Below are 16487 nucleotides of genomic sequence, written 5' to 3' on the forward strand. Positions count from 1 at the left end.
CGAAATCTCTGCGAAAGCGGATTGGCTGTTGCTGCTGCGGCTCTTCTCTGTCACTCTCGCTCTCCGTCCGCGCATGCGCGGCGCATATCCTCATTTCCAAAGCGAAACTTCTGCGAAAGTGGATTTGCTGTTGCTAATGCGTTTAACTCAGTCTCTCTCCGCGCATGCGCAGCGCATATCGTCCCTTTCAAGCGAAAGGCAGGATACTTTTCCTTGCTCTACGATTACCGAAGTCACGTGAGAGGTTTCCCCCTCAGCGAAAGCGGATTGGATGATGCTGCTGCGGTTCCTTAGCGTTCCCTTCGCGCATGCGCAGCGCATATCCTCCCTTCCAAGCGAAACGAAAGCGGATTGGCTGTTGCTGCTATGGCTATTTCTGTGGCCCTCTGGACTCCCTCCGCGCATGCGCAGAGCATATCCTCCCTTCCAAGCGAGAGGGGGGAATACTTTTCCTTGCTCTGTGACTACGAAAGTCATGTGAGAGGTTTGCCAAAGGCGAAAGCGGATTGGCTATTGCTGCTGCGGCTCCTTAAGCTGTCCCTGTGCGCATGCGCATCGCATATCGTCCCTTTCCAGCGAAAGGCAGGATACTTGTCCTTGCTCTACGATTACAGAAGTCACGTGAGAGGTTACCCAATCTGCGAAAGCGGATTGGCTGCTGCTGCTGTTCTTAAACTCTTCTCTCCGCGCATGCGCAATACATATCCTCCCTTCCAAGCGAGAGAGGGGATACATTTCCTTGTTCTATGTTTACGGAAGTCATGTGAAGGGTTTTCCAAAGGCAAAGGCGGATTGGCTGTTGCTGCTGCGGCTCTTAAACTCCTCACTCCGCGCATGCGCAGCACATATCCTCCCATTCAAGTGAGAGGGAGGCTACTTTTCCTTGCTCTACGATTACAGAAGTCACGTGAAAGGTTCCCCAATCTGCGAAAGCGGACTGGCTGCTGCTGCTCTTAAACTCTTCTTTCCGCGCATGCGCAATACATATCCTCCCTTCCAAGCGAGAGAGAGGGTACTTTTCCTTGTTCTATGTTTACGGAAGTCACATGAGAGCTTTTCCAAAGTCGAAAGCGGATTGGCCGATGCTGCTGCGGCTCTTAAACTCTTCACTCCGCGCATGCGCAGCACATATCCTCCCTTCCAAGTGAGAGGGGATACTGTCCTTGTTCTATGTTTACGGAAGTCATATGAAGGGTTATCCAAAGGCGAAAGCGGATTGGCTATTGCTGCTGCGGCTCGTAAACTCTTCTCTCCGCGCATGCGCAATACATATCCTCCCTTCCAAGCGACAGAGGGGATACTTTTTCTTGTTCTATGTTTACGGAAGTCATGTGAAGGGTTTTCCAAAGGCGAAAGCGGATTGGCTGTTGCTGCTGCGGCTCTTAAACTCTTCACTCCGCGCATGCGCAGCGCATTTCTGGCCTTGGAAGGCGAGCGGGAGGATGGTGGGGGCCGGGCCGGCGCGGGGCCCCGTGGCCTTGCACGAGCTGCTGCTGGGCGGCAAAGGCGGGGCGGCCTCCTCCTCCAGCGCGGGTGAAGTGGCCCCGGGTGGAGTGGCCCCGGCGAGCCCCGCCGCCAGGGACGAGGAGGAGGTGTGCGTGGTGGGCGTCTTCGGCAAGACCGCCTTGCAGCTCAGCTCCGAGAAGGCCGCGCTGGTCAACACCGTGTGTGACAAGCAGATCTTCCCTCTCTTCCAGAGGGAGAGCCAGGCCCAGCCTCCCCCGCAAGGGACAGGCCTTGAAGGGGAGGCTGGGGCAGAGCCAGGACCCCCTTCCTCCTCCTCTTCCTCTTCTTCCTCCTCTTCTTCCTCTTCCTTCTCTACTTCCTCTTCCTCCTCGCAGGGCGACTACAACCTCCTCCAGGCCTACTACAGCCAGGACTGCAAGGTGCTCTACGTGGTGCTGACTTCCATCTGCGACAGCCACCAGCTCCTCCGCGCCTGCAAGGACCTGGAGGCCATGGCGGAGGCTCGGGGGGCCCACCCGCTGCCCCACGCCGAGGCCCACGACTTCTGGAAGCACCAGGAGAAGCTGCACTGCCTCAGCCTGCTCTACCTCTTCTCCGTCTGCCACATCCTCCTCATGGTGCACCCCACCTGCTCCTTCGACATCACCTACGACCGCGTCTTCCGCGCCCTGGACGGCCTGCGGCAGAAGGTGCTCCCCTCCCTCAAGGCTGCCATCAAGGACTGCCCCGTCGGCAAGGACTGGAAGCTCAACTGCCGGCCTTGCCCGCCCCGGCTCCTCTTCCTCTTTCAACTCAACGGGGCGCTCAAGGTGGAGCCGCCGGCGGAGACGCGGGGCCACCCCGAGAAGCCCCCGCCCAAGAAGCACTCCCCCAAGCGGCGCCTCCAGCATGCCTTGGAGGACCAGATCTACCGCATCTTCCGCAAGAGCCGGGTGCTGACCAACCAGAGCATCAACTGCCTCTTCACCGTCCCGGCCAACCAAGCCTTCGTCTACATCGTGGCCGGCGGGGCCCAAGAAGGGGACGACCCCATTGCGGTGTTGCTGGACCAGCTGAGGAGCAACTGCACCACCCGGGAGAGCGAGTCCTCCTCCTTGACACCGGCCGGGCCCAGGAGGTACCACATATTTATTTATCTTGTCAGGAGCGAACAAAAATAGTTGTATTGCATTTATTTATCGTGTCATCAGCAACCATACCATTGTGTTACAATTCTAACAGAACAAAACAAACACACAGATTAAAAGAAAAAAGAAAAAAACACAGATTTTGCAAACTTGGTAGTTGGTTAAATGTCCTTTGACCAGTATCTGGCCACTTGGAGTGCCTCTGGTGTTGCCGCAAGAAGGTCCTCCATCGTGCATGTGGCAGGGCTCAAGGTGCATTGCAGCAGGTGGTCAGTGGTTTGTTCTTCTCCGCACTCGCATGCCGAGGATTCCACCCTGTAGCCCCATTTCTGAAGGTTGGCTCTGCATCTCGTGGTGCCAGAGCGCAGTCTGTTCAGCGCCTTCCAAGTCGCCCAATCTTCTGTGTGCCCAGGGGGGAGTCTCTCATCTGGTATCACCCATGGATTGAGGTGCTGGGTTTGGGCCTGCCACTTTTGGACTCTCGCTTGCTGGGGTGTTCCAGCGAGTGTCTCTGTAGATCTAAGAAAACTATGTCTTGATTTATGTCGTTGACGTGCTGGCTGATACCCAAACAGGGGATGAACAGTTGTATTGCATTAAAAACAAACAAACAAGCAAAACACAGAGTGGCTTAGGTAGGTAAAGGAAAAGGTAGTCCCCTGACATTAAGTCCAGTCATGTCTGACTCTGGGGTGTGGTGCTCATCTCCATTTCTAAGCCGAAGAGCCAGCGTTGTCCTTAGACACCTCCAAGGTCATGTAGCCAGCATGACCGCATGGAGCGCCTTTACCTTCCCGCCGGAGCGGTACCTATTGATCTACTCACATTTGCATGTTTTCGAACTGCTAGGTTGGCAGAAGCTAGGGCTGACAGCGGAAGCTCACGCCGCTCCCTGGAATCGAACCTGCGACCTTTTGGTCAACAAGCTCAGCAGCTCAGTGCTTTAACCCACTGCGCCACCGGGGGGTCCCGGTGGCTTACAAGTGGCTTACAAGATATATATACTTACAATATATTAAATTATTAGCATAGCACAGTATCAATATTATATATTGTACTACACCAGTGGTTCTCAACCTGGGGTCCCCAGATGTTTTTGGCCTACAACTCCTAGAAATCCTAGCCAGTTTGCCAGCTGTTAGGATTTCTGGGAGTTGTAGGCCAAAAACATCTGGGGACCCCAGGTTGAGAACCTCTGTACTATACCATTATATTGTATAGAGAAGACAATTATGCTGGGGAAAATGGAAGGAAAAAGGAAGAGGGGCCAGCCAAGGGCTAAATGGATGGATGGTATCCTTGAAGTGACTGGATTGACCTTGAAGGAGCTGGGGGTGGTGACCACCGACAGGGAGCTCTGGCATGGACTGGTCCATGAAGTCATGAAGAGTTGGAAACGACTGAACAAATGAACAACAACTATATCATTATATTGTAATATTGTATTATTTATCGTGTCAGGAGCCAACCAAAATAGTTGTATTGCATTACAAACAAACAAGCAAAACACAGAGTGGCTTACAAGATAGATATATATACAATATATTAAATTCTTAGCATAGCACAATATCAGTATTTTATATTACATGTAATATAAAATTTTATATTGTAATATAAAATATATAATTATAATATTGTATTATTTATTGTACTATACCATTATATTGTAATATTATTAGTAATAATATGGAGCCCCCGGTGGCACAGTGGGTTAAAGGGCTGAGCTGCTGAGCTTGTTCACTGAAAGGTCACAGGTTTGATTTTGGGGAGCAGCGTGAGCTTCAGCTGTCAGCCCTAGCTTCTGCCAACCTAGCAGTTTGAAAACATGGAAATGTGATTAGATCAATAGGTACCGCTTCGGCAGGAAGATAATGGCATTCCATGCAGTCATGCCAGCCACATGACCTTGGAGATGTCTATGGACAATGCCGGATCTTTGGCTTAGAAATGGAGATGAGCACCACACCCCAGAGTCAGACATGACTGGACTTAATGTCAGAGGAAAACCTTTACCTTTACCTATTAGTAATATTACATGTAATATAAAATATATAATTATAATATTGTATTATTTATCATGTCAGGAGCGAACCAAAACAGTTGTACTGCATTATAAAGAAACAAACAAACAAGCAAAACACAGAGCAGCTTACAAGATACATATACATGCAATATATTACATTATTAGCATAGCACAATATTACTATATTGTACTATACCATTATATTGTAATATTGTTAGTAATATTACATGTAATATAAAATATATAATTATAATATTGTATTATTTATTTATCGTGTCAGGAACAAACCAAAACAGTTGTATTGCATTATAAAGAAAGAAACAAACAAAACACATAGTTTGCAGGCTTGGTATTCTATTAAATGTCCTTTGACCAGTAGCTGGCCACTTGGGAGTGCCTCTGGTGTTGCTGCAAGAAGATTGTCCATTGTGCATGTGGCAGGGCTCAGGCTGCATTGCAGTAGGTGGTCTGTGGTTTGCTCTTCTCCACACTCGTGGATTCCACTTTGTGGCCCCATTTCTTAAGGTTGGCTCTGCATCTCGTGGTGCCAGAGCACAGTCTGTTCAATGCCTTCCAAGTTGCCCAGTGTTCTGTGTGTTCAGGAGGGAGCCTCTCATTTGGTATCGGTTATGGTTTTAGCCTGCCACTTTTGGATTTTGGTTTGCTGAGGTGTTCCTGCAAGTATCTCTGTAGATCTTAGAAAACTATTTCTTGATTTAAGTCGTTGACGTGCTGGCTGATATCCAAACATGGGATGAGTTGGAGATGTCTCTGCCTTGGTCCTTTCACTATTGATTGCTACTCCCTGGCGGGCGCCAGGTGATATAATACCAGCTAAACAGTGTAACTTTTCCAGTGGTGGAGGGCGCAGACACCCCGTGATAATGCAGCATGTCTCATTAAGATCCACATCCACTGTTTTAGCAAGGTGAGATGTGTTCCACATTGGGCATGCATACTCAGCAGCAGAATAGCATAGTGCAACGGCAGATGCCTTCACTGTGTCTGGTTGTGATCCCCAGGTTGTGCCAGTCAGCTTTCGTATTATATTATTTCTAGCGCCCACTTTTTGCTTGATATTCAGGTACCACATGATGAGGCACGGGAGGCAACCGCTGTCCTTCCACGTCGAGAGCAGCAGCAGCAGCAACAGCTCCTCCGGACAGCTGGTGGACTGCACCTTGAAAGAGTTTCTCTTCCAACACGTGGAGCTCGTCCTCGGCAAGAAAGGCTTCGACGACAGCGTGGGGAGGAACCCCCAACCATCCCACTTTGAGCTGCCCACCTACCAGAAATGGGCGGCCACGGCACTGAAGCTGTACGAAGTGGCCATCGAAGGCAAAGACAGCGGCGACGCTTCATCTCTCACTGGGGAGCTGACATCCAAGATCATGGGGAGCATCAAAGTCTTGGAAGGCTATCTCGACATTGACACCAAGTTCTCTGAGAACCGGTGCCAGAAGGCTCTCCCGATGGCCCACAGCGCCTACCAATCCAACCTGCCTCACAACTATACCATGACGGTCCACAAGAACCAGCTGGCACAGGCCTTGCGGGTGTACAGCCAACACGCCCGGGGTCCGGCTTTCCACAAGTATGCCCTCCAACTGCACGAAGATTGCTACAAATTTTGGAGCAACGGGCACCAGTTGTGTGAAGAAAGGAGCCTAACGGATCAACACTGTGTACATAAGTTTCACTTGTTGCCCAAATCAGGTAAATTCTGGATATCCATCGATGTTGTGGAGATGGGAGTTGTTTACATCTTCTCTTCCAGTTTTATATTTATATTAGCTGTATCTGCCATGCGTTGCTGTGGCCAACCTTCCCTCCCTCTTTCTCTCATCCTTTCTTCTTCCTTCCTTCTCTCTTTCCTTCCTTCTCTCCTTTCTTTTTCTCCTTCCTTCTTTCTCTCCTTCCTTCCTTCGCTCCTTCCTTCCTTCCCTCCCTCCCTCTTTCTCTCCTCCTTTCTTTCTCTCCTTCCTTCTTTCCCTCTTTCTCTTCTCCTTCCTTTCTCTCTTTCCTTCCTTCTTTCTCTCTCTCTTTCTTTCCTTCCTTCCCTCTTTCTCTCCCTTCCATCCCTTCCCTTCCTCCTTCTCCTTTTTTCTTTCTTTTCTTTCTTTAATTCCTTCCCTCCTTCTCTTCTCCTTTCTTTCTCTCCCTCCTTCCCTCCCTCCCTCTTTCTCTCCTCCTTTCTTTCTCTCCTTCATTCTTTCTCTCCTCCTTTCTTTCTCTCTTTCCTTCCTTCCCTCTTTCTCTCCTTTCCTTCCTTCCTTCTTTCCTTCCTTCCTTCCTTTCCTCCCTCCCTCCCTCCTTCTCTACTCCTTTCTTTCTCTCCTTCCTTCCTTCCCTCTTTCTCTCCTTTCTTTCTCTTTTTCTTTCCTTCTTTCTCTCTCTCCTTCCTTCCTTCCCTCTTTCTCTCCTTTCTTTCTCTTTTTCTTTCCTTCTTTCTCTCTCTTTCCTTTCCTCTTTCTCTCCTTTCTTTCTCTTTTTCTTTCCTTCTTTCTCTTTCCTTCCCTCTTTCTCTCCTTTCCTTCCTTCCTTCCTTCCTTCCTTCTCTCTTTCCTTTCTTCCTTCCTTCCCTCTTTCTCCCTTCCTTCCTTTCTCTCCTTCCCTCTTTCTCTCCTCCTTTCTTTCTCTTTTTCTTTCCTTCCTTCCCTCTTTCTCTCCTTCCCTTCCTTCCTTCCTTCCTTCCCTTCCTTCCTTCCTTCCTTCCTTCCTTCCTTCCCTCCCTCCCTCCCTCCCTCCCTCCCTCCCTCCCTCCCTCTTTCTCCCCTTTCTCTCCTTCCTTCCCTACCTCTTTCCTTCCTTTCTTCTTTTTTTCTTTCCTTCTCTCCTTCCTTCCCTCTCTTTCTCTTCCCTTCCTCTCCCCTTTTCTTTCCCTTCCTCTTTCTCCCCATTCTTCCTTCTCTGCCTATTCTTGGACTGCAACTCCCAGCAGTCCTCCTGATCGATCTACCTACCTATCTATCTCTATCTAATCTATTTGCTGGAAGTTGCATTCCAGGAATAGGAAATTGGAACTATGCAGGGATTGGGATGCTTTCAAAGAAATCCAAGTAGAAGAGAGCTCCCATCTGTCCTTTCATAAATATGTTTTCAAACTCACTTTCTTTGCTTAAACATTCTCCACATTTCCCCTGTTTAAGTTTGTTATATAGACGCTCAATCTGGGCTCCGAACTTGCCACCTTCTTGTCGGCAGTGATCTATTGCTGCGGACGATTAACCATCTATGCTAAACTTTCATTTGGAACTGGAAAGTCATTTTTCAAGTGGAGGGTAACAGAGGAACCTTGAAATTCTTTGGGTTTTGTGTTCATGGGACTGTTTTACTTCTTAGCCACTTCTTTCAAAGGAGTTAAGCCTAGCCCATTCCCATTGTTTTGCCTTTCTTCACAGGAGAGAAACCCGAGCCTGATAGGAACCCTCCAGTGTTGTATCACAACAGCCGGGCTCGCTCCACTGGCGCCTGCAACTGTGGGAGGAAGCAAGCACCCCGGGACGACCCTTTCGACATCAAAGCAGCAAATTACGATTTCTACCAGGTAACCGGTGTCACAGTGGGTTAAAGCGCTGAGCTGCTGAGCAACACTTATTTTCCACCATAATTGGAAAATAAATTCGATTAAAATCAGACAATGTGATGTTCTGGATGTGTTTTCTCATGTTGTCTCTCATAGCTGAGGATGTCAATAACAGGCCTCTGCCATCTTTTTAAGTGGGAGAACTTGTATAATTGTTATCTGACTAAATACATTCCCCCCCCACTGTATTTATTTATTTACTGCACTTTCTCAGCCGGAGGTTTTATTATTTATTTATTTATTTATTTATTTCTCGTGTCAGGGCAGCCAGTCAATTATATTGCATTTCTAACAGAACAAAGCAAACAAACAGACAAAATACAAATTGTGTGAGTTTGGTAGTTGATTAAATGTCCTTTGACCAGTATCTGGCCACTTGGAGTGCTTCTGGTGTTGCCGCAAGGAGGTCCTCCATGGTGCACGTGGCAGGGCTCAGGTTGCATTGCAGCAGGTGGTCTGTAGTTTGCTCTTCTCCACACTCGCATGTCGAGGATTCCACTTTGTAGCCCCATTTCTGAAGGTTGGCTCTGCATCTCGTGGTCCCAGAGCGCAGTTTGTTCAGCACCTTCCAAGTCGCCCAGTCCTCTGTGTGCCCAGGGGGGAGTCTCTCATTTGGTATCAGCCATTGGTTGAGGTTCTGGGTTTGAGCCTGCCACATTTGGACTCTCACTTGCTGAGGTGTTCCAGCGAGTATCTCTGTAGATCTTAGAAAACTATGTCTGGATTTAAGTTGTTGGCGTGCTGGTTGATACCCAAACAGGGGATGAGCTGGAGATGTCTCTGCCTTGGTCCTTTCACTATTGGCTGCCACTTCCCGGCGGATGTCAGGTGGTGCGATACCGGCTAGGCAGTGTAATTTCTCCAGCAAATTTCAACAGAAAGGAGGAAACCATGAAAATGAACAAGATCTGGCTACCAGTATTAAAAAATTCTAAAATTGCAACAGCAAAAACAGCAGAGAGGAAACAGCAGGGACATCTAATTACCGTTCAAGAAGAGTTTGCTCCAGGCACAGTCAGCCCATTGTATGCTAATCAAGGTGGTCAGTTGAAATATTCACACCTAGCCCAACTGACAAAAGTCCTTTGTCTCACATAATTGGTTGGAAACCCACTCCAACCCGGGCTGGCTTCAAACTCCTTTGCCTCACCCTGGTCATTCCACAGATATATAAACCCTTTTTCCCAGTTCCAACAGACCTCACCTCTGAAGATGCTTGCCATAGATGCAGGCGAAACGTCAGGAGAAATGCCTCTAGAACATGGCCATATAGCCTGAAAAAACCCACAAGAACTTAGTGATTCCAGCCATGAAAGCCTTCGACAATATTATTATATTATTTAAGTAGGGAATTTAGGTACCGTTTTCTGCGGGAAGGCTAATTTAACTAATTTACGACGCCATAAAACATTCCAGCAGCGTGCAGAAGAATGAGGACGTGCTCCATCAAGTGGACGGTGAAGCGACAGCTCCCCCTGTGGCTGGAATCGAGCATACCCTCAGGAAACTAGAAACTAGAATGTTAAATTGCCTCTGTGTCTGTCTACATATGTTGTATGTCTATGGCATTGAATGTTTGCCATGTATAATTATAATATTGTACTAGTATTATATTGTATTACATTATAATATTATAAATACTATGTGTATATATTCTATTATCTTTGGTACACGTCTTACTTTGCATGCTGCCAGCATTAATCCTACCATCTCTTCTCTTCTTAGCTCTTGGAAGAGAAATGCTGTGGGAAACTGGACCACGTCAACTTTCCCATCTTCCAGCCGAGCACGCCGGATCCAGCTCCAGCCAAGAACGAGGCATCGCCCAGCCCTCCTGAAGGGGAAACTGAGAAACTAAAGGAAAAGGAGCCACAGACTCAAGGGGAAAGCACCAGCTTGAGCTTAGCTCTCAGTTTGGGTCAGTCCACAGATAGTTTGGGGACCTATCCTGCTGACCCACAAGGAGGTGGAAACAATACCGAAGCTCACGGGCAAGCAGCAGAATCCAAAGGGGAGAAGCGACCGAGCTTGGTGGACCGTCAGGCCTCTACGGTCGAGTATCTGCCTGGGATGCTTCACTCCAACTGTCCCAAGGGCCTTCTGCCCAAGTTTTCCAGTTGGTCCCTGGTGAAACTTGGTCCCGCCAAGGCCTACAACTTCCACTCCGGCTTAGACCAACAAGGCTTCATTCTAGGGACAAACTACTTAATGCCGTGGGATATTGTCATCCGGACACGGACTGAAGAGGAAGGGGACCTGGATACGAATTCCTGGCCGGCTCCCAACAAGGCTGTCCCAGGGAAAAGGAGCTCGGTCGTCATGGGACGAGGGGGGCGGCGGCGGGACGACGTGGCTCGGGCTTTTGTGGGGTTTGAGTACGAGGATGCCCGTGGCCGGAGGTTCATGTGTTCGGGACCCGAGAAGATCATGAAGGTGATGGGAGGAGGGCCAAAGGAATCCGCCATCAAAGCTCTCAATTCCGACATGCCGCTGTATATCCTGTCGTCGAATCCTGGACGAGGGCTGAAGCCACACTATGCCCAGCTGATGAGGCTCTTTGTGGTTGTTCCTGATGCTCCACTCCAGATCACACTCACACCGCAGGTAAGAATGAGGTACAAAAAAAAAAAAAAACATCCAGAAAATAATTATCAGGGTTTTTGTACGTTTTTCGGCCTCCCCCCTCTGGCACCATTTGCTGCTCTGGCCAGAGTGAAGACAGAGGGCCTTCTTGGTGGTGGCCCCTCAACTCTGGAACTCATTTCCCAAGGACATCAGGCATGCCCCAACTCTGTCAGTCTTCAGGAGGAGCCTGAAAACGTGGTTGTTCCAGTGTGCCTTCCCAGAATAAGGAAACTCTCAGCAATATGTCCTCTAAATGCACTTTATTACTGATGTATGTTAAATATGCCATAGGGGGGGCAAGGTATCTGCTGTCTTCACTGATAAGGAAGGTTGGAGCCAAGGCCAGATCTAGTTGGCGCTCTGTGTCTGTGATACGTTGTTTAATAAGTGCTTTGGCTTGATTGTAATCCATAGCTAATAGTAGACCTGGAGAAAATCCCAATGAGGAGATTTTGGATGCTTCTTGGTTCTCGGCCTTTTGGCTAAGATCAAGTGTAGTATCTGTTCTTATCCGACCATCGCTTCAATGCTGGTGGTCTTTGCTTCTTCCAGCACGCTGACGTTTGTCTGCCTGTCTTCCCAAGAGATTTGCAGGATTTTCCGGAGGCAGCGCTGATGGAATCATTCTAGGAGTTGCATGTGACGTCTGTAGACAGGCCACGTTTCGCAGGCATAGAGCAGGGTTGGGAGGACAATAGCTTTATAGACAAGCACCTTGGTATCCCTACGGATGTCCCGGTCCTCAAACACTCTCTGCTTCATTCGGAAAAATGCTGCACTCGCAGAGCTCAGGCGGTGTTGTATTTCGGTGTCGATGTTGACTTTGGTGGAGAGGTGGCTGCCAAGGGAGCGGAAATGATCAACATTTTCTGATGTTACACCATTAAGCTGTATCACTGGCATTGGAGAAGGGTTGGCTGGTGACTGCTGGAACAGCACCTTGGTTTTTTCAATGTTTCAATGTTGTTTGTTATTGCATTTATTATTGATGTATTGTGAGCTCGGCCTCATGTAAGCCGCATCGAGTCCCTTGGGGAGATGGTTGCAGGGTATAAATAAAGTATTATTATTATTATTATTATTATTATAGAGGGGAGCAGAAGACAGTTCCATCTTGTCTTTACTAATAATACAATATAGTATATTGTATATACGTATAATACTTATAATATTATAATGTAATACAATGTAATACTAGTAATAATAATAATACAATAGAGTAGAGTTGTGTGTCGTCTGCGTAGAGATGGCACCTAACTCCAAAACTCCGGATGACCTCTCCCAGCGGTTTCATGTAGATGTTAAAAAGCATGGGAGACAGAATAGAGCCTTGCGGGACCCCACAGGTCAAAGGCCAGGGATCCGAGCAGGCGTCTCCCAGCTTCACCATCTGGGAGGATCGGAGCCAGGACAGAACCGTGCCCCCGAGACCCATCCCAGAGAGTCGACCCAGAAGGATACCATGATCGATGGTATCAAAAGCTGCTGAGATGTCCAAGAGAACCAGCAGAGTCACACTCCCCCTGTCCAGCTCTCTACGGAGGTCATCCACCAAGACGACCAAGGCTGTCTCGGTGCCGTGACCAGGCCTGAAACCAGACTGTGACTGATCTAAGTAGTTGTTGTCATCTAGAAAACCCTGGAGCTGGGAGGCGACCACCCGCTCCAGCACCTTGCCCAAGAAAGGGAGGTTGGAGATTGGTCTGAAGTTGTTCAGCACCGTGGAGTCACCTCCCCCAACTCTTCATCTCAGTGGTCCTGTCAAGCTGGCGTTTTGGGAACAATTAATGTTCTGATCAGTTTTTCGGGCTATATGGCCATGTTCTCCTGATGTTCCACCTGCATCTATGGCAAGCATCCTCAGAGGTAGTGAGGATGTTCTGATTAATGTTCTGATGTTCTTTTCTTCCCCTTTTAGGTCCAACCAGGGCCACCTCCTTGCCCTGTTTTCTATCCTGAAAAACAAGAAATCACTCTTCCGCCTGATGGACTGTGGGTCCTCCGATTTCCTTACGCTTACGTGACTGAACGTGGGCCTTGCTTCCCTCCAAAAGAAAACCAGCAGCTGATGAGTTACAAAGTCATGCGAGGAATACTCAAGGCCGTCATACAATAGGACTTGTTGGTCTTTGCAGCTTGGATTGGCATGGAAATATTTTCTTTTCTCTCCTCCCCTCCCCTCGATTTGAATGATGGGTTTTGATTAATAATAATAGCTGGGATTTTGACAGCAATCACTGTTTTGATATTTTTGAATTCAATGCTCTTAAAGAACATTTTGTTACTTACCGAAGCAATGTACGTGTGCCAAGTACCTATCCAAGAGACTGGAATTGTGGGAATATTCTGTAGAGATATCAATTAAGTTCTGCCTTGAAAAAATTTGTGCACTGAAATGAAGAAAAGAGAAATAAAAACACGACAAAAACACGACTGATGTATATTAGTTGCAATAAATGTTCCCAAATAATCAATTAAAGTGTTCCATTCCAAGACCGCCCACAATAATAATAATAATAAGAATAAGAATAATAATATATTGTCAAAGGCTTTCATGGCTGGAATCAATAGGTTCTTGTGGGTTTTTTCGGGCTATATGGCCATGTTCTAGAGGCATTTTCTCCTGACGTTTCACCTGCATCTATGGCAAGCATCATGCTTGCCATAGATGCAGGCGAAACGTCAGGAGAAAATGCCTCTAGAACATGGCCATATAGCCCGAAAAAACCCACAAGAACCTAATAATAATAATACTTTATTGATATACTGCTCCATCTCCCGAGGGGACTCAGAGCGGTTTCCAGGTAACATCACAAAACATAGAGTAAATTTGCATGTTTTCGAACTGCTAGGTTGGCAGAAGCTGGGGCTAACAGCGGGAGCTCACCCCACTCCCCGGATTCGTACCGCCAACTTCCAAACTGAGTTCTGCAACTCAGTGGTTTAACCCGCTGCACCACCGCAGCCCCGTCTCTCTATATTATAAAATATCCCCCTAGTGGTGCAGCCAAAAGCTTGGAGATTCGAATCCAGGGAGCGGGGTGAGCTCCCGGTGTTAGCCCCAGCTTCAGCCAGCATAGCTGATTGAAAACATGCAAGTGTGACTAGATCAATTGGTACGGTTTCTGTGGGAAGGTAACGGCGCTCCATGCAGTCATGCTGGCCACATGACTTTGGAGGCGTCTACGGACAATGCTTAGAAATGGAGATGAGCACCAACCCCCAGAGTCGGACACAACTGGACTTAATGTCAAGGGGAAAATCTTTACCTTGTATTATAAAACCAAGCATTTCGCAATCAGGGATACAATGCCATCTCCATCTCTCTTCATGGTTGCTGTTCTGAGTGACCATGCTTCAATTGACTGTGGGAAGGGAGAACTAAGGTTCTAGTTTGCTGATGTACAGTGATGTCACAACATATAGAAGCCCCGCCCCTCCGTTTCCCCTCAGCCAATGAGGGGTCTCGGCATCTGTGCAGCCAGGGAGTGGGTGGGGCTTTGCTGGGATAGCGGGAAAGCCCGGGCACACACTATCGAGCATGAATCCTTAACTATGGCCCGAGGGCCGGATACCGCCCGCCAAAGTCATTCACCCAACTCTCTCTCAGGGTCAACCTAAGTCTGAAATGACTAGAAAGCACACAACAACAACAACAATGAGCGATCAAGACCAAACTTGGCACACAGAGCCCCCATGAGCTAAATCCTGGTGCTGTTTGGACGATGGAGGATGGGACTTCAAGTACCTCCACTCACTTCCCAAGACTGCTGCAACCCTCATCTAATAACCGATCAAGACCAAACTTGACACACAGAGCCCCCATCACCCACTCTACATCCTGGTCCAGTTTGGAGGAGGACAGACCATGGATGATGAGACTCGCAGTGCCTTCACTCACTTCCTGAGACCACTGTGACTTTCATCTAATGACTGATCAAGACCAAACTTGGCATACAGAGCCCCCATGACCCACTCTACATCCTGGTGCAGTATACATATGGTCTTTTATTATATATAATGTGATATATAATTAAAATATAGTAGAAATAATTAGAGATATAATCTATATAACATATAACATTATAAAGTTATACATATATGGTCTTTTACATATATAATATGTGATATATAATTACAAAATAATAGAAATATTTTATATATAATCTATATAGCATTTATATAGTATAATCTATATAGCATATAACATTATATATATGGTTTTTATATAATATATATAATATATTTTCTCAGCCTGAGGGCTGAGAAAAGCGGTATATAAATAAAGTTAATAAATAATAATTAAAACATAATACAAATATTTACATATATACTCTGTATAACATATAACATCATAAAGTTATATATATATATATGTCTTTCACATTTATATATAATATGTGATATATAATTAAAATATAATACAAAACTTTTTATATATAATCTATATAACATATAATATAAAGTTATATATATATATATATATATATATATATATATATATATATATATGGTCTTTCATGTATTTATATATATGGTCTTGTTTATAACATATGAGATATATAATTAAAATATAATAGAAATATTCATATATATAATCTATATAACATAAAACATAAAATTATATATATGGTCTTTTATAATATATATGTATTATATGTGATATATAATTAAACTATAGTAGAAATATTTGTATATATAAACTATATAACATTTAACATCATAAAGTTATATATATATATATATATATATATATGGTCTTATATATATATATAATATGTGATATATAATTAAAATAGAATACAAATATTTATATATATAATTTATATAACATAACATAATAAAGTTATATATATAGTCTTTTATATATATAATATGTGATATATAATTAATATATAATACAAGTATTTATATATATATAATCTATATAACATATAATATAAAATTATGTTTGTATATATGTATATATATGGTCTTATATGTGTGTGTGTGTGATATATAATTAAAATATAATTAAAAAGGTAAAGGTAGTCCCCTGACATTAAGTCCAGTCATGTCTGACTCTGGGGTGTGGTGCTCATCTCCATTTCTAAGCCGAAGAGCCAGCGTTGTCCGTAGACACCTCCAAGGTCATGTGGCCGGCATGACTGCATGAAGCGTTGTTACCTTCCCGCCAGAGCGGTACCTATTGATCTACTCACATTTGCATGTTTTCGAACTGCTAGGTTGGCAGAAGCTAGGGCTGACAGCGGAAGCTCACGCCGCTCCCCGGAATCGAACCTGCGACCTTTCAATCAACAAGCTCAGCAGCTCAGTGCTTTTACCCACTGTGCCACCGGGGGCTCCAAATATAATACATATTATATTTATATAAAATTATATATAATATATAATATATAATATATTATATATTATAATATATAATAATTATATATTATAAAATATAATACATATATATATATATATATATATATATATATATATCATATAACAACATAAAATCATATATAGACTTGAAAGTTTGACAAAGTCCGTCAATATGGAACCGCAAGTGTTGCCTTGCTACGTTTGTTCTTTAGCTCTATGTTTTTTCAAGATTGTCAAAATGATTTCGGAAGTGTAGGTTGCGCACATTAGTGTTGTGTCCTCTATGTCTTAA

The 16487-nt window shown here is 45.6% G+C and overlaps 1 protein-coding gene and 1 pseudogene across 1 annotated transcript; both read left to right on the forward strand.

Moving 5' to 3' along the window:
- The first annotated feature begins 1397 nt into the window (after positions 1-1397).
- Positions 1398-13261, forward strand: SMG8 (SMG8 nonsense mediated mRNA decay factor). Its single transcript, XM_060757039.2, has 5 exons — positions 1398-2584; positions 5702-6333; positions 8019-8164; positions 9929-10807; positions 12747-13261. Exons 1-5 carry the CDS (start codon positions 1443-1445, stop codon positions 12942-12944), a joined length of 2997 nt encoding a protein of 998 aa, XP_060613022.2. The 5' UTR covers positions 1398-1442; the 3' UTR covers positions 12945-13261.
- Positions 11291-11443, forward strand: LOC137097696 (U2 spliceosomal RNA; annotated as a pseudogene).
- Positions 13262-16487: the final 3226 nt, after the last annotated feature.

The sequence above is a fragment of the Anolis sagrei genome, chromosome 11 (genome assembly GCF_037176765.1).
Source record: "Anolis sagrei isolate rAnoSag1 chromosome 11, rAnoSag1.mat, whole genome shotgun sequence".
In the NCBI taxonomy this organism is placed as follows: Eukaryota; Metazoa; Chordata; class Lepidosauria; order Squamata; family Dactyloidae; genus Anolis; species Anolis sagrei.